General features: G+C 39.1%; 1 protein-coding gene across 2 annotated transcripts in view; it reads right to left on the reverse strand.

The window, feature by feature from the left end:
* The window catches only part of CERS6 (ceramide synthase 6), a 135,679-nt gene that overhangs the window by 24,962 nt on the left and 84,891 nt on the right, over positions 1-25,826 (reverse strand). For both annotated transcript variants that reach the window (XM_074873302.1, XM_074873301.1), the window contains exons 5-8: positions 15,231-15,281; positions 11,444-11,536; positions 5,159-5,287; positions 885-991 (exon numbers count right to left, since the gene is read on the reverse strand). In XM_074873302.1, coding sequence (XP_074729403.1) covers positions 885-991; positions 5,159-5,287; positions 11,444-11,536; positions 15,231-15,281 — 380 coding nt within the window. The remainder of the gene's footprint in view (positions 1-884; positions 992-5,158; positions 5,288-11,443; positions 11,537-15,230; positions 15,282-25,826) is intronic.

Consider the following 25,826-nt stretch of genomic DNA (forward strand, 5'->3'; position numbering starts at 1 on the left):
CTTGCTTTCATAGGGATACAGAGATTTGGGTTAGTTCTGTTCATACAAGAGAAAGGAAGTCCCAGAACACAAAAGAGTGAGGCCAACGCCTTCTCTCAGCTCTCCTCATATATAGGGCACAGGTTACAGAGAAAGTTGAATGGGTTTCTAAACTGAAGAACATCAGTGTATTTCCTACCTAGCCAGCTGACTTCTGGATGTTGAAGTCCCTAGCTAAAGAATCGAACATCTATGTCCTGCCTGTGTGCATGCACATGTGTGTATCTAGAGAGAGTATGTGCACATGCAAGCAGCTGCCTTTGTCTGGGAAGAGGTGAGATTACAGTAACACCTGTATAACTACCTTATAGATGTATGTATTACACACCTTCCCCAGGACCCCCAGTTCAAAGATGGGGAGGAAAACGTGTAGCCTGCAGTATTGCAATCTGCATGGCAACATCCTTATACTGATTTCAGCAGCCCAGACTTTCCTTATCTCACTGTGCTTTTCTTTAAGCTGAACATGTTCACAAAGGGTGCACTGAAAGCTAATGAGAAGATCCTAGCTTCAAGCTTAGCCTCTGGTCAGTGTCTTCGGTGACTAATATTTTACTTCTCCTCTAACTTCTTGCCAACACAGGCGATCAACTGCTAACCTGAAGTTATGTGGTCTCCAACCCACTTGTACATTAAAACCAGCAGAAGCCACATATGTTTCTTGCCTAGCACACAGTAAACACAATGTGACTCTAGCAAACAGGCTATTTCAGCACCTGGTTATGTCTGGAACTCTCCTTGGTGCTTTGGGAAACAGAGTAATGTCAATGAATCATGTTCAATTGCAACATAGTTCCAAGCTTGTTTGATGCTTAGCATTTGAGGAAAACGATATGCTTACTCACCATAAGGGATATATGCCAAGCCTACTGACAATGAAGACAATGGCAAATGTAACGAACAGAAGGTCACTCAGTTTTTGACACTTGCAATAGTTTGCCATTTTGGCAGCCTGTAAAAGAAAGAAATGTATGTTTACTTCTGTGAGGATAACTGAGTTCTCTTGTATTGTGTGTAAATTGTAAGAAGAAATCAAATTTTTATGAAATTGCTAACATTTTCATTGGGCCATCTCACAGTGACCTCGTAACTCCTCTCCACCAAGCAGCTGGAAAATGTCTTCTCAGAAAACACCCAGACTGAATAAAACCACAGTACATCTCTCATTTCTTCCTTCCCTATTCAATTTCCTTTTTGAAATCCTACAAGTTCAGATTCACAAAACTCTTCTAAACCTTTTATTGAACCCCATTGTGTTTATGCTGTCCTTGTCCCCAACCTCTTTACCTACCTGTCTCTCACCTTTCCAGTATGCTCCACTTGCATTTTCAGCATCCATTCATCTTCCACCTGTCCCGTGCTCTCTGACCTTCTAGTGTTCACTACATATAAACTTTGTCCCAAATCCTCTACTATGCCCCATGTCCTACGTTCTCCTACAGCTTTTCCCTTCCTGGCCTATACAGAACAGTTTCCACCTCAACGATTACACCCCTCCCCTTCAAATGTTTTCTAAGCCTCTCTTCCCCTCTTCTTTCCAACTTTTGCTTTCTAACTTGTTGCCCTATGCCTATTTTTACATGCTTCTCTCATTTGTCTTCAAGCAGTTTTCTGACTCTTACTCATTGAAGAACTCACTAACTATCTTCACTCAAACTGCTCATTAAAACACTGATCTTCCCTGAAGTTTCTTTGTCCTCTTCTCCTGGAAAAAAACAGCATGTACAAGCAAGATTGTTTTAAGACATCGATGCTGTTTCCACAACGTTCATGTGCGTAAGCACTTACTAGTTTTAAAACATCTGCTCCAAGGCAGGGACAGTCTGTCTTTATGCTTTCTGTCAAATGTATCCAGAGAGTCACTGCACAATGAAGTACATGAAGAGCCTGATTTTGTGTCCACTTAAGTCACTGGGAACCATTTTAAAGCCCTGCGTCTGAGGGGACCTGTGTCCAGCTCCCATATTGAGAAGATGCTTACTTGTGCAGACTTTCCAGAGGGCTAAGAGGGAGCAAAATTACTACAACTATGTATACAGAATACTATCCTGATTGCAGAATTCAAACTAGAGAATTGCCTAAAATAGTGAGAAGCACTCTTGCATTCTGTCTGATTTTTTTGGCATGAACACACCAAACCTCAGACAATCTGGGTACCAAAACCAACCTGCACTTTTGGATGTTACCTAACTTCTGCAATGTTTTCACTCAACACCTGAATATAAAGCATATTCCTCACTAACAGAGAACAGAAAACAAGCTAGGAAGCTCAACAAAACATGAGGAAAGCCATCACTGCTGCAAAGAAAACATAACCCTTCCAAATTAGCCCTATATTCTAGTGGACACAAATGAGTTTCCTAGCAGTTTGTACTCATAGTCTGGTTTAAGTAAACGAGAACACTTCGGTGCCAACATGCAAAGCAGAGAAGTTACTAACGCCTTGATTTTCAGATGACTGAAAGTTCAGACAGGAATTTTGGATGTATTTCCATGGTGGCAGTCTAAAAAAGCTGCTTTCATAGTCTGTGGAGCTGATACTGCTACAGCAACTTGTAGCAGTATCATGCCATTTGTCAAAACAGTACAGCTGCTGGGTCATCAGTTCTCAAATAACAAATCTACAAATGATATTGATAAGGAAGGACTACAAAAAAAGGGAAAGAGTATGTAGTTGTTGGATGGAATTTGGCCACCTAAGACAACACAATTTTCAAAGCTTGAAAACCACAACTACAACTGAATAACAGAGCTCTTCCACATACTCTTACTAGTCTATCTAAATGCATTTATTTTACAGTGCAGCTATTTGCCTTGGTCTGAAGTGCCCATTCCCTGCTTTTTTAGAAAAGTGTACTAGGAGATAGCTGGAACCTGACAGAAAGGATTCAGGCTGAACTGTCAGCTATGTGAGGCTCACACACTAGAAGCCTACCAAATTGCCAACTACTCACATCCATCCACTGGCATCAAAACTGTCATAGTGTTCATTAACCGACGCTGAAAAGTCTCAAGGTCCCTGAATAGGTGTGATTTTAAGTGCTTCAGCAGGTTAGGTCACAGCGTTTCCAACCCACAAGCTGTACTGCAGTGCAAAGATAACCAAAACCCCATAAACAACTCAGCTTGGGATTCTGAAAGTTGCCTCTCAGTAGCCTAGATTTCAGTTTAAGCTAATTTAACGGCTTCCTAGGTAAGCAAATTACTCTATGTTAAGTCTGTCCTGCCACGGCTAGGCTGCTTTGAGTATCCAAGACAACTTTCATTCAGACCTAAGAGAATAGCTATGTATTCCTGAAAATCCTACTATGACTCTTCTGTACGTGCACATGCCTTAGGACCTATGGAAAAAAACCTCACCTCCAGAATATACTACTTTCTGCAATAAGAACAGCGAAAATGTTGCATTCCAGCTTTCCACTGGACATGTTTCATTATGAAAAGGTAGGTGGAAAGAGTCTAGTGGCTTCTGAAAATACTTTTTCATTTTTACAAATACATAATATGTAAAACAGGCCAGGTGCACAACTGACCCGTCATGGCAAGATATTTTATCAGCTTCTTTTGCAGTTTGATAATTTTCTTCCTCTGCACTGACTTTCCCCTCAGTAATGTCAGCAGTGTGTAAGAGTCCATATTCTCTCATATGGCACCGGGGCTGTGACCCACTGTCCTAGCAGAAAAAAATCTGCTGAGCGAGTTGTAACGGTCCTCCTAGGAAATGCTGCTCAGGGCTTGTGATTATCCTTCCTACACTTCAGAGTAGCTTTAGTATTTCCAGTCAGAACAGACTGAACGAATTGACTAGAAAGACCACTGAAGTATGTGCCCCATGGGGAAGTGTATTTGCTGAATGTCTGTAAATCATATGAGAATACCAGCAATTTCTCTTTGTCTTAGCCAATGAATGAACAGAGGAATTGAGCAAAAATATGTATCTCACTGTGTTCAAGGTAAGGTTTTGACTAGCCTATTACAGCTGCTCTCCAGTGGTTTTATAGTTCCACAGACTCTGATCTGGAATGAACACCTTCAAGTATGTCCTGGTGGTGAGAAAAGAGTAATTAAGAAAGTCTGGGTGAACCCACAACCAGCAGAATGGATCTACATACATTGCTAAAACAGAAAAATGAACTTGTAAAGATGTAATTATTTCTAACAGGAGAAATCCAGATTATCTGTTGCTTTCTATCTCAGGCAGTCATGTGCCTTCTAGATTTAAAAAAGATTAAAAAATAAAACCAGATTTACAGCACTATTGAATCAGAATGGCAGGATTTTGATTCTGCGATAGGTGACTCACACAGTGAGACTATATTCTTTCATAACAGGATCCTTGCAACTACTTTAATAAAAAAAATAATTTCAGAGAATATAGTTATTAACTTTGGTTTGATCCTGATGGAGAGTTCACAGACAGCCCAATCCCACCATCACCCAGTGCTGTCTAAAAACTGATGCCGATACAGGATGGAAACATTTCTTAATTGCCACTACAGAAGCTACAGACCATCTTGACTTAAAAGAATTTCCATCACCCCTTCTTTTCCAAAGCCAGCTACTTAATACTGGCATCTGGATGCAGAGGCACAGGAACCTGGAAAAACCTAGGGACCAGGTGAGCTCACTGCCTGCATACAGCCACTAAATTGTCCACCACCCTCTTCCCAGCAAAGCACAGCACAAACAAACCGTGACACCTTGATTCTTTTGGAGACAGGGTTCTTACCCCACACACCACGTCAGAGGGGTCAAGAACCAGGAGCTTCTATCCTGCAGTCACCACTTTCCAGATTTTGCAACTTTGAGCTTTTGACTTTACCATGTTATATTTAAAATCCGTGTGTAACCCTCCCGGGCATGCAATGCATTACCAGTCTCTGCTCTGTACAAGCAACTTATCAAGGGATAAACCAGCCTGAAGTCACAAACATGTACTGCCACAAGTGTAATATATTTCAGAACGGATATACACTACATTAATCACCATTACCATCTTGAATTGGATTCTTTGCTTAGGAAATACTTGTTCTGCATAGCAAATAGATTCTACCTACTGACATGCTAGCCCTCTGAATAGTGAATACTGTATACAGACACGACATATGTATTATCTCACCTCTAGGACAATATCGGATGCATCATGGAGACATAACATCAAGGTTCCCACTCGTATCAGATTGGTTACATATGAGAAGCTTAGCAGAGTGACTGCTAGAATGTGATGTGTAAACATGATGCCAAAATCCTAGAGCAGCAAGAAGCAGGGAAAAAAACAAAAAACAATGAAGCAAACAGTGAGATTCAGTACTCATACAAAAATGGATGGATGTTTTTTTAAACCCAGCACTATGGTTATGTTACATAAAGATCCTGCTACATAAGTGCATTAAATACTTTGTTACATATTTCACTTTGAATAAAATAATCATTGTATGCTAAGAAAATGCAAAAATATTATTAAAAGCTAGGTAATATCTACACTTCTCAGTTCATAGTAATTTAACCTAATGAAGTAAACACTTGTGGCTGAAGTTACTCTGAAAAGGCATATGTACATACAAATCAAATTACACCATATTTTTTTATACACCAAGCAACATACAATGCGCAAAATAATGCACCATTCACAAGAGTTCAAACAGCTACAAAGGAATGAGAAACACATTTCCACCGCACTAGGAGTTATCAACAGTCACCTGCCAAGCACAACTGAGAGCTTTCACACAGCTGAGAATTCCAGTTTCAGTTTTTCATTTGTTTGTTTTTAATGAAGCTGCTTTGTCTTCACACTGTGACAGGGTCAGAAAAGTCTTCAAATGAGCTGGTACAGCTCCTCCTACTCAGATCTAATCTGTTGCCTCCCAAATGATGCAGGTTAGGCTGGTCTCCAGATCAGTAACTCTTGAGTTATTCGGACAGCAAGTAACTGTTACTACTGAAAAATACTGGGAGTGGTGAAGCTCCTGTAACATCACATTCCTAGACACATGCCAAGGGGCAGGCAAAGCAGAGGGAATGATCCATCTGCCTGGCATAGACTCCCAGACTGATTACTGAGAGAACAGGACCCACAGAGATGAGACTCTTCTCTGCAAGGTACCAAGTCAGTCAAAAAAAATAGTCTTGCTGGAGTTTGCAGAACTACTCGCACAGCTTTGAGAAAGTGGTATCAAAACCCTGAAGAAAAGATCTCAGGCATCATTTGACTGGGGAGTTTCTCCATGCACCAGGTGCAAAGTTACTACCACAGCTCTCAGCAGATGTAGTGGCTCTCATGCAGGGCTGTCTGAAGTGAGAGAGATCCAGGCAGCCAGAAGCAGCAGCTCCTCGAAGCAGCCTGCTTGCCAAGCATCTTGGCAGGTGGAATTTAGCTTTCTGGCAGCTTTTGTGGGCCAGTCCTGCTGAGCTGTGGTATTCTTCAGCAGTCATATCAAGCCATTGCTTTAAATCCATTTTCTTAAAGCGGGTTGAACAAAAAGAGAATTAAAGGCTGTTTCCCATTCTACAGGTCTTAAGGGAAAACAGGGGTACGACATCTTAGTAATTTCAGTAACTACAAACCCACACGTATGGACCATTTGACCATACCATAATCAAAACAACAAAGCACCTACCTTATTCACTGGGATTAGAGGTAAACTACTAGCACTGCCACATGGCCATACTGCAGCCTAGCTCTTTACCTGCTTCAGCTGCAAATGTTATGGCACTGTTCTTCATTTTTCTTCTAACTGTAATTATGTTAGTACATAGGCAGTCCAAATGGGGGAAGAAGCCAAGTAGAAAATTTCCTCTGTTTTTATAGCTGACACATTCATGTTCTACAAATACGAGATTTCTAGTCCCTCTTAGGAACTCTTCAAGGCATTCCTGACAATATGGATTATTCCTAAGCAGCCCTGATGCTCTTGGGCAGCAGTCTTCTGCACTTCTGCATGAGTCTCCTTACAGAAATGCTGCCCAGGGAACTCCTCTAATAATGTTTCTTAAAAGAGACAGTTATCTAACTTTGCCAGCTCTGAAACAGAGGAGCTGGACTGACCTACTGAAAATTGTTAGAAAAAAGTAGCAATGATATAAATAAGACTACTTTTGTTATTCTGGTCCTTTCTTTCCTGTTTGTGACACTTCTTTATGTTAGTAATTAATACTATGCTTTGAAGATGCTACCTGTTAGATTTTAATTATACATAAGGGTAATGAACACAAAGAAACTAACGGTACAAGTCCTCATTAATGTCAAGTGGTACTTGTGTTCCCAGTTTACTCAAGCACTTTTACCCATGCACTGCAGAAGAGCAGCTGTACAGGAATGGGCTTTTCCTTTTTTTTAATGTATTTCAAACTGTATGTATGTTTGCGCAAGATGCATTTATTTACAGCAGATTTGTAGCCTCCAGTTGTAACTGCTGAAAGATGTCATGTGCCTGTGTCATGAAAATATGTGGCTGAGGAGAAAGAACCTACTTGTGATACCATCAGTGGGAATAACACAGGGCAGACAACAGAGAAACACCATGGGCCTCAACTTTAGACAGGCCCTGTGGAATCAAGGCTTCTGCTACCCGTGTTTGTTTAACATGTCACACTGACTAAACTGCCAAGTGGCTATGCAGCATTAGTGCCACTGAAGAGCAAAACATCATCTTCATTAGTCACTTCAGCTTCTGGAAATGGGCTATGTTATAGATCAACAAGGAAAGCAAATATCACCAGCTAAAGGTTTCAACCATTACACTTCTAGTAAAGGTCTGCAAAATGTACACAGTCTAAATTCCTTTCCTCTGAAACAAAATAAATCAGCTCTATGACTCTTTTTTTTACTGAGTTTGAAGAAAGAGATCCAGGATCCAGATTTAGTGAAATACAGCATAAATTTTCTAGAATCAAAATGGAATATTCAAGAAAATTAGCAGCTACAGATTATTTTATTTTGGGAATGAGTGAACTGTCATTTTTTTAAAAAAGTAAAACACAGAAGCTCTAGGAATTGCCAAATGCTTGGAACTAAAAGGTGTGAATATACAGAAAGGTCTCCCAGATAACACACTGATTGACTAGAAATTTTATACATTCCTTTAAATACACCTGTCAAATATTTTTCTGTCAAACAATACTTCAGGTATCCAGAAAGCATGTAAATAAGCCTCACAGCTCATCAGGGGCTTGTGAGAGTAACAGAGTTCCCTGACCTAATTTTTCTTCTGTGTTTTACAGAAGAGGGGTATGAGAAACTGGACAGAGATGATAAAAAAACAAATCATACTATGTTGCAGTCTTTGAAAATGAAAACCCTTAAGGGTAGAACATCATGACAGCAACACAGTAGATATTTATGAAGCAAAAAACATGCCATTACAAAACTATAAAAGTTAATCTATTCAGTTCGCTGTCTTAATGTCAATGGTAGGTATGTGCAACAGCCTCAATAGTTTGCTTACACCTCTTCAACCAGGCAAAGATAATCTGGTAGAATTTGTAACACCTAAATAAAGATAAACATGTATTTGAAAGTCAGCAAACCAAGTGGAAGTAATTTTAAAGTCATGAATTTACTATTAGATGAGAAGAATAAAACAAAGTTGGAAAACAGCAAGTACACTTGTCTTGAGCTACAGTGAGTAAAAGACCAGTGTTGGAGTTAGGCCAGTGCTGAGTGCTGGTGCTTTCAGAGAAGGCCTACCGCACCTCACCTTGAGAGAAACCCGGCTACATAAAAGCGTTGGCTGAATTCCTGCAGTGCATGAGGCTGCCAGGGCACTTTTGATCATCCCAGACTACAACACAGTCACTGCTGAATTTAAAGTATCTAAAATGATAACCAAGACTTAGATAAAAGTATTCCTCTCATTGTAACATGAAAACATCAACAGGTTGCTAAGGCTGAGAACAGTTCTCAGGCTGAGAACTGTTAATCTGCTCTATATAAGCTGTCGTGAGGTATTATGATAGCATCTGATATTAGCTGGCAAATTTCCTGCTTCTTCCAGTTAAACAGCCTTATTTAATATGGGCACCATTTCACACATTGCATGAGGTTTCCACATTTTTTACACTAAACCTAATCTTTAAAAGAGAACTATTATGGTGCTGCAAGAGCTGATGTCTCTGTCAAGCTTGTAGTACTTTTTGTCAACAGCTGTAAGCTCCTGGTGCTAACATTTTTCAACCTGTGGGTTTCCTTGGCAGCTTGCACTCGCCCCAGGCCACAGAACAGTTTTACTGTGTGACACCAGCACACGGTCACATTTCTTCTGTCTGATCTTCCTAGTTAGCATTTTTGCTTACACTACAAAAAGAACTGTCTTCACACTCCAAATTGGTCAGTGATCTAATAGGTTATTTATAAATATGGCATCTCTACTGTCTCCTGCAGGGTGCTTATAATGAAAGGCTTTTGACTTTCTATCACTGCACTGCACATATTGTGCTCCTGCTCTCTGCTGGACACTGGATGTTCTCAGACACAGCAGATGCATGGGACACTGCTCTGACCAGGTGCTCTGGGTTTAAGCACTGCATATCTGCAGCAGGGGTGTTACTTAGCTGTCAGAGAATCACTTCCCCATCTTCCATTCTATTTCCACAGTAGACTTCTGCAAAGTCATTTATATGTCACTGAGAAACAGACTTGCAAAAAATTTGTTTACTTGCACCTGTATTATGGACAGGATCAAGCTTTAGGTCTGTGCTCAGCTCACCAATGGGAACAAACTCTCCAAGTCATGAGGGAAAAAGCTACAGCATTTGCTCCTGAAATATCTTAAATGAGAAAGGTATTACTGACCCTCCCAGTGGCCATTTTCAGAAGCGTACTTCCGCATTAAACCTAGGTGCTGTTCAGGTAGCCTCCAACTACTTTTCACATGAACAAAGCAACTAGTCAGGAATCAATTCAATATTCTTTAAAGATGTATTGTACTGCAAAATAGCAGTACTGTTGCAATTGCAGTGTTACATTTTCCTCTCCCTCAAGAGGTACACAAAGAAAATAAAATATAACCAATGGCACAATGCAGAGGGCTGAATATGAATGTAGGGAGGCTAATTAGACACAATACATTTCTGCAGCAATAACCTGAACATATCTGTAACGTTGTTGCAGAGGTTTGGCTTTGGTTGATATATTGTCAAATGGCTATTCAGTACTGCTGGCACCTGCAGCTTATGTGTATTAGTCAATGTTACTCTTGATATACATTCACCTCCACTATCATACAGCTCCGTTGAGCGCTGTTTTTCTGTATCTCTGCTTTTTGAAACAGTGAGTTATACTCATTTCAAGCTCACGATTAACAGAATGTTTAGCATCTACAGACAATGCAAGCACGGGATTTACATGCCTTCATCCTAAATCGGTTGTTTTGTTTACAATTTACCCTCTAATTCAATTTCTTGAGATTTCTACTTCTAGGAAAATTTGGAAATTCAAATAGAGGGGTGTTTTTCTATATATGTAGCTCTGACACGAGACTCCCGGGAGCACACTGTGTTCCAAATAGCAGATAAATTTATTCAGGACATACAAGATCCTTTATTTATCTTTTCAGAGTTATGCTCCTGCTAAAATTCTAGTAAACAGGGATTTTTTCATTAGCATAGTCTACAATCAATTAATTAAATAACAGCAGGAGACACATAAAAATATTATAAAATCCTTCCCAATGTTTTAAACAAGTAATTCTGCAACATTAAAAAACCCTGCAAGAATAGCTCAATGGACTGTTATTACAGAATGACTGTCGCGCTGCCTGTTCTGCTATGGACTAGCACTCTCCTTGGAGGAGAGAACTTGGATGAAGGAATATGGAACATGTTGCTACTGATACTGGAAAAATGTTTTTATCTGGCCAGTTTTATTTTCTTGATTAATAGCCCCTTAATAGCAATGCTCAGTTACTTGAAATTTCATAACCGTAAAGGTAAGATTAAATGTAACATCACTTTTTAATATTAAATGTATCCCTGTTTTTACCATCCCTTTGTAAAATTGAAAGTCCTCACAGATCTTACCGAAGTGATGAGGCAGTCTTGCTCTGTCATTGATATTTCATCATTTAACTCTTAGAAGAAACAGTACATCTACTAGCTACTTTGTGTTCCAATTCCATTCAAGTCACTGTACGACAGCTGAAGGTTTTTTTGGTGATGCTACTTCTCCTTGAATATTTGATTACTCCAGGCTCTTCTTTCCATGCACAGAATAAACCCATATCATAGTAACGAGGAACAGAGTAAGACAAGGACTTCAACACCAGTTTCTCAGGGACGAATATCTGCAAGAGGTGGTGACTAGAAAGAACTGCATTTCCAGTTCACTGCACAGGTAATACAGATGTTCCTCAAGGCAAGAAAGATATGTGCTTAAAGCTTTCAATGTTTTTAGTCTCATTGTTCTTACCTTTCTTTTGATGTCAATGAATTGAGAAAACATTAAGGACCAGTAGAATGACAATTCAACTATGTAGTAATAATGAAGGTCAGGCATCAGTGGCTGAAAGATGGAGATGAGAAAAGGTTAATAGAGTCTAACTGATATCACAAGGCAGCTGAGGTCTACAGGAGATGTGGTTAATCACAGGGGAATTACTGAATTATACATGAGCATCCTATGTAAACAAAATGATGATGGTTGCCTCTTTCAAACTTTGAAGGCTCTAGAAAAATAAAGCTCCCCAACCTACCCTCCTCTTATGTTTTAATCTTGACAGTATTGTAATAATACAAAAAAAATTATTATGTTGTCCGTTTGGAACCTAGAACAAACTAAATTCTGAGTACTCATAAGTCTGTTTTGAAAGATTACTTGAAACCTCTTGCTATACATCAGTAATGTGGGTTTAAAGCACAGCAAAAGAAACAATGCTAGAGCAGATTAGAGAAAAGTAATACTAGTATGTAAGAGAGTCAGTCCTAGCAACTACTCTAATTTCCATGCAACTGTGCCTCCCCGCTAGTTATGTGTTCCATTGCAGTGATAGAGGGGCACCAGCACAGGAGAAGCTCCAGAGGGCATCTCCTGAGGGATTAAATAAACCATCTCTAGAGCAGTTCGCACTGGCACAACCATGCACCCAAGCAGGGCATGAGCTGTTTCCACTGGCAAGAGGCGTTTCAGTTGCCTCTTTTATTCCCATTCCCTTTTGCAGACCAGTTCTTTGCAGCTGAAAAACAGTCCTTAGGTGCCCACTGAATGCTCTGTGTAGGTTATTTAAATATAGACATATGCTTATGCTTTATGAAATATATGTACACTCAAACCCAATCTTTTAAAGCCATTTCTTGGGCCAATAGAATCCTTTTCTGATTTAGTGAGACTGCCAGTAAGCTTTTAATTAGGTGTAATTAAAAAAAGGGAAGAGAACACGAGCTAGCAACGAACCACAACTATTATACTCATTATTGCAAGAGAACTCACTGGGGAAAATTTCTAGTAAAACAATTAAGATTGTCAGCTGCTTTATTAACAATAGCATTAGTATTTCTAAACCCATATGTAATGATAACGTAGGGTGATTCTAAATATATCATGGTTTCCTTGCATGAAAGGATCAATAGTGTGTGTTTAACTTCATTTAAATGTTAGGTTTCAGTTCCAGTAGGACTACTCTGTGCTTATGAGTAAATTGTCATCCAAATGATCTGTGTGACTATATCTATAGCAAATTCAGCTGGATTTCTGCAATGCTGTGTTGAGTAATTTACAAAGGATTTGTAGCAAACAAGATAGGAAATTTTATCTACCTAAGGAAAAAAAACAAAACCAAATTGAAAACCCAGCACTTAATCCTGATTAGCACCCAGTAGACATTTTTATCCCCAAGACAATGATTTTGATAATTACTTAATATTTGATGATTTGCTTTCTGATGAACCCTCTCCACTAGTAGCATGATTTTAGATACAGTAAGTTTTGTTGCCAAACAGAAAACAGGACTGAAAGGCACCAGTGACTGCAGCCATATCAATTCTGACAAAGAACTGTTCCTAAAATCTCTGAGGGACGAAGAGTCAACACTTGCCCCACTGAATTTCTTCTGCTGCTTCCTTGATGTTATTCAGTTCACCCTCCAGCCCTTGGGTAGAATCGATGTCAATATTTCTTGAGACTAAATGACCAAATTCCTTCAACCTTTCTCAGAGATCAAGATTTCTGGTCATTCTTGCTGAATTATCTCCACTGAACTACTTCCAACAGATACACAACCTTCAAGAACAGTAGCACGCAAACCTAAACACAGTTCTCCTGTTCAGCCTGTTCAGGGCTGTTCACTGTCACAAGGAATTCACGAGTCTTTCAGACAATACTCTTCTTCATACTTTCCAGTTTGGAAATGACTTCTTTTTTCCCTCCCTGCCCTTTAGGGGAAAAAAAAAAAAAAAAAAAAGGAAAAAAACCCCAAACAATATGCCCTAGACAGGTTAGACTCCTTAAATTGCAAACTCTTTGCTGGAGCTCTTGGAAATCAATGTCAATTATATTTGGATAACAGCTAGTACAATGCCTCAATGATCCCTACTGTGACTCCTGGATGCTGAATTTTTTTAAAAATAAAAAAATTTTAAAGAAGATCATGTTTAGAATTAGAATTCAGACTAATTAAAAAAGCTACCAAAAGTCATCCTCAAAAGTTATTAAAATTTTTAAGACCATCTTACTAGGTCACATTAGAAACTTTTGTTACCTCTGATTTATAACAAAAGGAAAAATTATACCTCACAACTTTAATCTCTTGTTGCATCCTGTTATACAAAGGGTATTAAGGGAACAGGTGGCTCTTAGCTTTCCAAAAAGGGTTTCCAAAGTCTATTCCCAGCCCATATGCCTGATGATACTTTTTCCTCGAAAGGGCTACTTTACTCTTATTATTGATAATAATAAAAGGGAACATTTAATTAAATCACTGATCCTCACAACATTCATGTTGAAAGTTACTTCTATCAGACCAGGAGGCAAAATGAGGCAGTGGTACACCCAAGACAGAGTTCAGGAGTTATCTTTTCTGAAAAATACATTGAATCCTTTAGAGCAGGTTGACTGCTCTCTTTAAATACATCCCATACTTGAACTACGTCCAGTAGCACAGACTAATGGAAAGTACAGGAGAGATTTCTCAAAGCTTTTTGGGTTTGCAAACTTTGGAAGCCGCTGTTCAACCAGATAATGATAAAGTTTTTACCCTCCTCCTTTCACTTGTCCTGCTCCTTCTTCCCCTGGCAGAGAATAGTTGTTGGGAGTTGTAGGACTACATGTTAATCCTGGTGTTATTGCAGCTTCTGCACATTGTTGGAGCAACTGTGTTGCTGTGAAAGATGGCCAGATCTTGAACCTCGGAATTAAATATTCCTGGAACTAGTTAAAACCTTAGCAGTGCAGTAAGGAGTATACTGTTACCGTTCTTTTGATGATTGTTTTGAGGAAACCAAATTTCAAACTTGAGCAAAATTTTATTTGAGGACTGAAAGAGGGAATGAGCGCATCAGGACACAGCCCGAAAGGCCATTTTTACTTTAACAGTGGCGTTTTTCTCCTTAGTAAAGGAGATAAATGACTTAAGTCCTTTGTTTGAAGTTAAGTTATATACTTTGACCTAGATCAGAGAGAAACGCTGATGCTTTTGGAATTCATGAAAATACAGACATTGCTGAAAATAGAGACTTGAAACCATTCTCAATTCTCTCATTAATTTTTCCTTCTATTGTTGTAAGCTTCCATGAGCCAAGGACTGGATAGCTGCTATTTAAGTACCTAAAGGAGAAACACACCTTCTCTCTTCAGTCTCCTCTTTGATCACACCAACTGCCAGGGATTAAGTCTCACGCTGTATGCAGTATAACAACTACGAGAACTATACTGGATTTTCTCAACCTGTCAAATCTGAGGCTTTGCTAAAACTTACAGTATCCTCAGAACTTTGTAAAAAAATGACCATTCTACTGCCATTGCAGATGTCTGCTTTCACGGTTAGATTTCCCAGATCTGTTTTCAGATCTTGTGCTTCATTTCAAAACAGGTGTGACAGCAATGTTCATCTTCCCCATCTTGAACTCAAGCAAGATGGGGAGCATCTAGCAATGTTCTGAAATGCTGAGTAGCCCACTCATACTGACACAAATCTCCAACCGTAATAAAAACAGAGCTCTGCAGAGGTGTCATGTTTCTTTTTAGGCAGCACTGTAACTTTTACCTGATACGGATACCCGTTCCAGCACTGTCTGGTATTCCAGAGCCAGGGTGTCTGAGAGAGAAAGGAAAAAAAAAAGGTCTGTACACACCATTTTGGGCAATATAACTGTATATGGTTAATATAAGTGAAGGACAAAGCTACAGCAACAGCTTAAAATTTGCAATTTTTGATAGAGTATATGAAAACTGAATACAACAAGGAGATTCCTCAAAATTTCACAGCATGAATTAGAAGCAACTTGACTGTACACAGAGACTTTTGGTTGGCGCAACATGACCTTACTTTTGCAGGAGGGCAGGCTGAATGTAATCAGCTTGTTCTCAGGTGGTCAGATCTCACATTACTGTGTCAATAGTACATTAAATCTTGACCTTAGGCTGCTCAAATATTTTAAAGAACATTCCTTGCATGTGCTGTTACATATATGCATCCTTCCACATAGGCTCCATGGATGTATCCTTCATCCCAGCCACATCAGCTCAAGATAGCAAATCATACCTTTTACTTTGCTGGCTGAAGACACGACTGTCCTGAGATGATAGATATCGCTATCACACATAAAATACTCTGATATTTTAGGGCAACATGAAAGGTGTCAGACACAAATTTATTGTAGCATGCACCTACAGACTCTTGCATTGCAAAAAGCTGGGCAAACTAAAAGACTTGGGAATATGCAGCTCTGTTATACTTCCTGTTTCTTTGCTGCTTGCACAAGATTTATGTGATTATTTAACTTTCAATGCCACAAGAGAGCCTTTTAAACCTTTTCTTGTAAGTAGGTTGTTTTTTTCAGAGTTCTTTAGTTTTTACCTCCTTTTCTGGGCAACTAAATGAACTCAAGACAGAAAATACCATATGGACAAGCTCTTCTACCCAATATACTCAACCATTAAGTATTTCCACATTGCATAATAGGAACATGACCAAATCAACAGCTACCAAGCAATCACACTTCCCTTTTTGTTCACGAGCAGGAACTACACCTTTCAGATATGCATGTCTTCCAAAGCACAGCTGCATCTCAGGTCTGGACTTTGAGAAGCACATATCTCGAATACAAGTACCCATCCACTGGGTATCTCACTAGAAACATGAAAGAAAACTGTCGATCGAAGATCTTTATGCAACTCCTTTACATAACCTTAACTGCTCCACATCCAAATATAAAGGAGGCAGAACATCATTAGCAAGTGTCCTGGATTAAGGCACACATACCCTTACAGCATTAAATGCTTCCACTAGATTACATTTTTGCACATAAATCCTCATTGCATGAGAGACGGCATTTTCTCGTTTACACCATCAGGTGGAGCAGTTCAGCTCAGGCAAAGCATAATAACAAAGTCATGCAAAATACAATGGGTGAGTGTCAAACCAAATAAACACTAAGCAGAATGTTAAAGCGTCAGGCTGAGAATCAGGCTAGGTAGGAAGGATTTTTACCGTATCAAAAAACAGGATAAATGCTAGAATTATAGCCCAATTCCCAACTGATACTTAAGCTCTAATTGTGATTTGTCTTACAGAAGGTCCTTATAGCCTTTGTTGGTTAACAGTGATGTAATATGATTACTCAAGGCTCTTCCTAGTTTTTTTGAATGTGTCCTTCACACAGAAAATGAGATAAAACTTGCACACTCATACTCCCAGTGCTCCTGAAATGACAAGGAATAATTTTTACAGTAACCTAAGCAGTATACCAACATTAAAGTAACAGACCTGCTACAGTTTCTGATATGCCTCTCACAAGGATGCTGTAAGAATGACTAAAGTCCACCCATCCAAACTTCTCCTTCTCTCTATTAGGAATAATTATTTCATGCAAGCAATTTATTTGTTCAAACATCTCCACAGTAGTACTGAGTTTCCCTCATTTCACGCAACAAAAAAGGTCCACAGCCCCTCTGCAAGTGTTACTAATATAGAGAATGTAAAATATTTCTGTGTGACAGCTGCAAAAATTAGATCCATTCAAATATTGTATGATAATTCATAGTTTTAGCCAGGTTTGAAAAGCTGTAACTGTCTTTCATATCAGATTCATCAAGAGATAAGAGGTGCTTCCTACCCCATTATTTTGCTACCTAAATTACAGGTGCTAGCAAAAAATGCTCATTTTTCTCTTTCAAATATTATGACATCTTAAGGCTTCTTCAGAGAGAAGCCTGCTGTAGGAGCTGCAGATACAGAGGTTTATGTGCAGCTAAAATGCTGAATGCTAAATGAAATAAACTTCACTGGAGGAACCCATAACCAGAAAGCCTGAAAGGATACCACAAACTGACAAACAATATAATATATGCATTGAGCCTCAAAGACCAACACACTGCAGAACATCTGCCTCTTCTGAGCCACATAAGACTGAACCTAACTTCTCCATGTAGACCATCATTATCGTTGGAGCAAGAAGCATCTTGTTTAGTCCTCTGTGAACCTCACAGCTGCAGGATATTCTGTGCAGGCTTCAGCAGGAAGGAGAGAATCCTAAAAAAGCCCACACAGTCCACAGTGTGACAGCTAGACACACTGGTGAAGCGTGGATTAATCAGAAAGGACCTAATACCGGCATTCTCAGCGCTCAGCTGAGCCCTGTGTGTGCTTACAGGATACATCAGTGAATTTCCTCACACCACATAAGCTCACCGTGGAGCAGAGCCCAGCTCTTCCTGAAAAGTCCCATGATGGATGGGGAGTAAAGGTCAGTGACTTGGCTTTGCAACAGATCCTTTTTTGATGAACATGAAAATTATGCTATTGCTTTCACTGCCTGTTGAATACCCAAATTTCCATTTTACTTCTTGTTTTCAGTATGTAATCTCTAAGGAAGGGAGGAGCCTGAGGGGACTGGAGATGAGAGGAAATGCAAAGATCCTGATAACAAAAAAGGCATCCTTAAGTTGGAAACAGAATACTAAAAACTTCAGTACCAATTATGTCAGGCACAAAGCACCAGTCCTACAAAGCTGGCACCCTCCCTTACAGAACATAAAGGAGTTCAGATGGAAACTTAAGCTTTACCACACTTCGGTGCAGTGCCTAATCAGTACAGTATCAATGACAGAGGAGGATGATAAACAGCTGTTGAATCTGCTGTCATTTACAGTAATAAGGAACAAATCTCTATTATTTTCATTTCCTTACAGGAATATCTGTCAGAAGCTCCATCAAACCTCTCTCCAACTCTGTGATTAAAGGGAGTAACTTTGAAGAACTCCTTCAGAAATAAAATTTCTCTTGAGACAAGGGAATGACTGAGGATTTTGGGGAAAAAAAAAAAAAAAGAACAAATGATTTGAGATGTCTGTAAGCTTAGACAGAAGCCTCAGGTTGTTCTGCATCCCTTGTCCTGTTCACTTATTTTTAGAGAAAGCTTCTAATTAGGCCCTGGCTTTCAGAAGCCCCAAAGCAATGAAAATCTGCATGTCCTTCTCAAAGTGCTACTAGTACCTAGTATGTGAAAGGTCAGTTTTTTGATAGTAAATGGAGAAAAAAAAAAGTAGTACACTAAAAAAACCTTCCATTTGGGATCAGTTCCCTAGACAGCTGATTTGACTGAAAGGTATTTTTGTGTGTATTTTATCAGGGAGGCAACAAATGCATCTGATGAAGTATTACTTTAAAACAACAAGGTAAATTTTGGTTCATCATACAGTAATAAAAATAAGTAAGAATACCCCTCTATCATCCACATGTACTCAGCAGAACCCACTGAGTACAAGAAACACATGAAGGCCACAGGCTAGGTTCTCAGAGACGGATGAGAGCCGCATGTCATGAACAAGTACTTTCCATACTGTCAGCAAGCCAGCCATCAGATGTGTGTGTATCAGGCATGTCACAGGTGTGAGTGAATTCCACCCACATTTTATAGAATTAGCTTGTGTCTGTAAATTTAAATATATATACATGTAGGTTACATAAATTTGCATGATAACTGCTTTTCAGCAGCTAAAGTTACTTCCACAGCTCGTCTCACTGCAAGTTGCTGTATCAGCAACTGAGTCACTTTCGCTCATACCCGTCACAACTAGAAATCCCAATATGCAAGTTGTACCCACAAGCACTAGTGTTGCTTTGTCCTTGGAAGCCTGAGCCTATAGATAAATAAGAGATGTGCAAAAAACAAATACACTGTTGCTGGCACTCATTTTTTTCTTTTTGTAGTCTATACACTTGAAACAAGGAACATACTGAAGAAACACTTTCAGAAGTACACCACTAAGACTCATGACAGCAAAACCCAGCTCTCCGCAGAGGAGGCTTCTGCCCTAGCAGTCTGGAGTACTAGAAAGAGCTGTTACACACCCGATTTACTCCTAACCACAGAGGCATATTGTAACTCCCAAAGGGGTTCTTCCTAAATTCCCAGATACGTAAGAAAAATCTTCTGACTTTTCCTGCAGATAAAGAAATACAATCTGTCTACTGTTTTTATCAGAATACAGCATGTAAAAATCCAGGAACACGTGACAGAAACCCCACATCTCACAAAATGCTCAAAACCACATTTCAAACCAGAACGAGACATCGTCAGTCCAAAAAAAAAAAGATTTTGAGTTGCTTTTGAAGTTAGAAAACTTTTGACCGTGTAAAAAAAACCCAGCACAATATAGAAATCCTGAGCATTCGCTGTGTCTCTGCAATCTCAAAAGGCAGATTTTATCTGGCTTGGTTAATGTATTTGGATACAGCTTTACATAATTTGTCTCCGACAGCTACAAGCAATATTAAGTGGAACAGAAATTAGCACTATTAATTAAAGTCAAGATAATACTTCTGGCAAAGTTCTACCCACCTCATTTATTTTGGGCTGATATGGGCAAAGATGTTTCACGGCATTTTCATCTCTTGCTCTTCATGGAAACAAGTGGTACAACTGAGGCCAGAAGATTTCCTCTTGATTAGTGTTTACTTAGGTCCCCAAATGCTGTGTGCAATTTGCTCTTACCCCTAGACTTAACATTCGTTATCTGATGCACACGTATGACATATGACATATACGTACTCTTTTCCTCAACAGCAGCTGCCTTTTCCCACCGCAGGCAAAACACCATCTCCTGCTCGTGTGGTCCGACATCTTGCCATATTCTGAGCTTTACAGTTTATCTACCTAAGAGTGCAATTGTAACAGCAGGGAAGGAGGAGACTACAATCTCTCGGTTGACTGCAAAATACAGAAATATTTAACACTTCTCACGTCTTTTATTATCCAGGAACTGAAAATTACAGGCTTTCAGCAAACAGCACCTTTCATAACATCAGCAGAAGGACAATTATTCATAACTAACTGTTGTTTTGGGGTATTGGGTTGTGGGTTGTTTTTTTTGCATTTGATCTTCTACATTTTGTAAATTAAATAGTATCTCAATGTTCACTTTTTTTCCCAATTATGGCTAGGGATTATAGCAATTTTTTTTCAATATATTAATAAGCAGTCCTCTTGCACATCACTTGGTTGAATAAGCACTCACTTAGAGGGGAATTACTTAAATTGCTTGCTTTCTTTTTCTTTTTGCAACACCTGCATCCTCTTGGCACGGTGTGCTGAATGGCTGCTGACGTTAGAGAAAAAGTCAGATTACCAGGCAGTACAAAAAGCATCCTTCTGTAGTTTCCCATGCCAGGGGCAATATGTTCTAGTGTAAAAATGACACCACCCATTTACGGTAAAACCAAGAGATTTTTCAATAAATTTATCTCTTAGATGCAAATTCCACAGTGACGCTGGGTTTCCTTCATCATCTTCTTACTTGGCTCAATAGGGATCCGTGTAAGTGTAGACTACTGCAGCCTTTCTCTCTTAAGGAGAGTATAAACCCATGAAAACAGTTGCTTCTGCGTATAATGTACAAACTAATACACTTTTTTTCCTCTTAACTACAGAAAAACTCTGGTATTAATTGTTGTCAGAGTTTTACAAGTCACAGAAAGTGATCTTTCCTTTTTCACAAGTACCAATATTTTGCAGCATTTTTCTCTCCAGCAGAAAGAAAATTAAACTCTTCCTCATTTTCCTTGATTTTTAGAAGAAGATTTATAAGGGAACAATCAGAACATTCTGAGTCAGCCTTTCAAAGTTTCTATCACCTTCCACTAAGCTTGCCTGGCCTCCAAGGACTTCAGATTTATGATGTCCTGGAAACTTTCTCTGATTACCTAAAAATATGTTTTTTCTTGTTATCCTTAGAAAAATTACCCTGGATAAGACAGGATCTGAACCATGTACTACTTAAGGTACTACTTAAGCACTTCTCATATTAAAGTCTCACTGATTTAAAAAATACATCAGTTTCCAGTGTCTACAGGCCACCTGTGACAGCAGGCACTGAGGGCACAACCTTAGCAGCAAATGATGCCAACAGCACTGGCTGGTGTTGTTTACAGCAGGTTGAACTTTGGAATAAACTGATTCTCTGGAAACATCAGTGTTTAGTCACCTACACATCAAAATTAAGTATTCTTCCTCTACCCACAAAGTCACTGAGTTCTGACAAAACACCATGCTAGGAACAAAGAGAACTCAGCAAAATGACAAAATCTGTGGCTAATATTTTACATCAACTGCTGTGTGTTCTTCCTTCCAGTGACCAGTGATTTGGTTTGGGATGCAGTTGCTTCTCACACCAGAAATAGCATTTTCATAAATTCTTCACAGACCCAAGCAGTCGTTCATATTTCTTGGCACAGCTGACAATGGAAGTGAAGACAATGTGACACACTGCCGATGAACCTCCTAGGTTCTCTTCTCATATATTGTGACTAAGCAAGCTGTTACAAGTTTCTGCAGAACTGTTTTTTTCTCTAGAGCTTAGTGCTCTGTGTCTGCAGAAACAAGGTGTTAGGGGGAAAAATGCTTCTGCAATGAAGAGCGTTCAGCCTTTCCTCTCAGCAATCTGCACTGCTGATTTCCAAATGTAATTAAAAATTATACTTCTACTAATCGGAAACTGTAAAATATACGGAAGGACGCATAAAAGGACAAGATTAACAACAATCACTTGAAGATGCACTTGACATTTCAAATGCAAATATATGTGTGTGCACAAAAATATTTTTAGAAGAAAAATGAATTCAGGTTTGGATTTATTTACATAAAACGATCTCTGGAAAGGCAGAGTAAGTTCCATGCACCACATACATCCACTTTTCCCTTTAAAAATATGATGTACAGAAATCTGGTGTTTATGTCTTGTGCTGATAAACACATATTCAATTTCCAAATGATGTGGAAAGTGAAGATTGCAAAAAAGAACAGATAATCCTAGAAAATCTGAAAGGGTCCTAATACTGAGGCATCACATGCACTGAACAGAAGTGAAGAACACTCCAGCTGGAGAAGGTGTTGCATCTCCCGCCCTTGCTCTGACCAGCCAGTCACCAGTCCCTTTACCAGTTCTAGCCATCAAAATATTTACTCTTATGTGCACACCTTCTTCCTCTGACACTTCCTTTGCTAGTTGCTTTGTAGTAAGCAAAAACTTTTGCCTTCATGTGTAATGGTAACATTTTCAAGGACTGTTTTGTCATGAGCAAGTTGGGCAGCCAGTGGTGCTATGACAGTTTAGAGCAGCTGAAGGTCTATACAAATGTTGTAGAAGTCAGACTAAAGTTCTACTTGTTTGAAGGTAACAGGTTTCCCAGTGACACTACTCAACATATTTTGTAGTTGCTCTATCTGCACAGTAATAAGAGTGCATAAAAAGTAGCAGACACATTCAGCCGAGCACTCCAGATGCCTGGTAACACTTTGGTGAAGCAAAGTGGCTGTAAACCCATTAGCTTTACAGCTGCCTTGTATTTTTTGATCGCAGAGCCAGACCATATTGGTTAGCCTAGAATTTTCATCCAAGAGGATATTTATGAATTTATTTTATTAAAAGAGACAACATGCAACTGTATGGTATGGAATTAGTTTGTAAAGAGAGAGTGCTGAGGTTTACACTTGGTAAACCAAACCTTCTCTAGTTCTCAGGGCCAAGATTTATCTCCAGAGAGGCAAGAGTGGTTTGAATCACAGTGCCATTACAGGCAGCTGGTGAGGAAGCCTTTTGGCAGTGAACTCCTCATTCTCAGTGCTGTCACCAAAACCTTGTCAGAAGAGCTGACTGTTTCTAAACAGAGACACCACCAAGTTCCACCTGATGACTGAGGGAGCAATGACTGAGGGAGCAGAGCTCTTTCAGACAGGTTGCTGGAACAGGTGGGCCAAAAGCACCCCATCTCCAGCATACCAGCATGATGGTCACTAGATAGGGACCCATTTCTAAGCACTTCAGTCACTGGGCACAGCTAAAATGAGGCATAACCGTAAGCAACAATGAGTAAGGACAGACTAAAGCAACCTCTTCCCTTCCCACTCCTGCAACTGCTGTATTTTTCTGAGGTTAGTGCCTATGTATTGCATCAGGGCAATTCACCCATGGTGCTGCAGGTGTCTTTACTACAGAACTACTTCTTGGTGTATTTCATAATGCCACAAGTATTAAGTACTGCCTGGAAAAAGCCTGGTGAGAAATCTCTCTCATATTGCATTTTCTTCTAACAGAATTAGAGTGGGGGGAAATGTTAATTGATTTTAACATAAAAACACAGTTTGCAAGGAATTATTTCCTGTTCACTGAATCAGTGGCCATGATAACATTTACTTCACTAGAGCAAAGGAAGACAACCAAAATAATTTCCCAAACCTTTAAAAATGTCTAAACCTACATACAATTTTATGTCCATTTCCTCTTTGGTTTTCACCTTCCCCCTCAGGCTGAGGAAATGTACAGATACAAACTTTTTGTTGTTTCCATTCTTGTGGTGTTTTTCTGCAACTGATCTATTAAAACAACTATCAATAAGAGTGGCTGGTAGGGATGAGAACAGAGGAACTATGATTCTGTTTTATAACTGCTAAATTTATATTAAGTTTTAGTATAAAACCATAAACAGTAAATTTTGGGCGCAGCAAAAACCTAGAGTAACTGGGCAAGAGGAGAGAGTTTACTCTCCCCCAGTTTCTTCAGTCTACAAATCTTGGGGATGGGATGGGACAACAACAAACAGAAATCAAAAATCCCTGGTGAAACTTCCTAAGTCACATGTGAGATAATAGCAGTTAAAAAACAGAAGCAAAACTCTGAATTAGATTTGAACTTAAGTTAGCATGGAGAAATACTGCTTTATGTCATTGTTCAATGGCAAGTAGCTGAGACCATCAGGAGAAATGAGAAAACTCTGAGAGGTATAACAGGGTAACACTGGAAGGGAATATAATATGAAAAAAAAAAAAAAGCTCACCAATAATATATTTATTTAACTGGCAAACTTCTTTTCCCTGCTACTTTAAGAGTAAAGTGAAGCAGCTTTATGACTTGAACCCCTTATAGTGTAAAAATATGTATTACTGTACAGGTTATACTAGCTAAATGAAGGTATAGCTATTCTGCTCCAAGTCACTGCCTCAATATTGAGTTCAACTCAATAATGGCAACACAAAGCACTAGTCAGATTATTAATAACCTGCTTTTACATCCAAAAATGTACTCTTTGCTTGGGTTTAATTAGCTGTGGAAAACTGGACTGCTTCATTCATCTGAATAGCAAAACATGAAAAGCTCCTGGCAGTGGAAAAGTGCTGTGCAAGATACTTTGCTACAGGTATGAATGAGCCACCTTAGTTTCCAGATGAATTAGGACTATTTTTATCATAAAATTGCCCAAATAAGACACTTCAGGAAGTATTTCCTCCAGATCTGTCATTTTTATATATAGGACACTGAAAAATTTCTATCTTTCAGAAAGCTGGGCTACCAGTAAGATGCATACTGTGCTGAAGTCAAAACTAGTAATCAGTCCACAGGGGGACACAAGGTCTGGTGGCCTCTCTTTCATTGCCCTGAACAACAGTTCAAGTAGTAAAGTAGTAAAGATAGTGTAGTAGTAAAGTAGTAAAGATGCTGTGTATGGCTTAGTACCAGTTTAACTCTCCAAATTGCTGATTACAGAGCATTTATTTTTTACTCTGATGTTATTAAATACCCCCAGTTGGATTCCAAGCAGATAAAGTGAAATTCAATATATATTTTTTAAATTAGGGCGTTTCTTTTCCTCCCCATGCTTATGTCAAATTTGTCCCCATTGTCTACATTTGAAAGTCCTGTTGCCATCAGTGTCCTATTACTGAATTAGGATATCATTAATATTTCCTTTTGCTTGTTTCTTTCAAAAACCTTCTGTTTCCTTTCAGCCACAAATAAATTCTGCCAGACGGCTTAGCTTTGTCCTCTTTTGCCTGATCCAGCTATTATCTTAACTTCCAACAGCTTACACAATAAATTATTTCCTATGCTGACTGGTCTTCTCTTATGAATCCTCATTGTCCAAAATGCATTAATTTTCCTTGTTGACGTACACTGAAATGTTGGAGTCATTTAAAATTAAGTTTTTCCACTGACTTTGATCTTTCTCACAGCATGACTCATGATTTATATCTCAGACATCCAAAGCACTCTATTAATCTCTCCTAAATGCCCTCAACAATTTTTATGCCCTTTTGAAGAGATATCTGAAACAAATTCCTTTTCCATTAGATGGAATCTATCTTTG

This window comes from Strix uralensis, chromosome 6, assembly GCF_047716275.1.
Source record: "Strix uralensis isolate ZFMK-TIS-50842 chromosome 6, bStrUra1, whole genome shotgun sequence".
In the NCBI taxonomy this organism is placed as follows: domain Eukaryota; kingdom Metazoa; phylum Chordata; class Aves; order Strigiformes; family Strigidae; genus Strix; species Strix uralensis.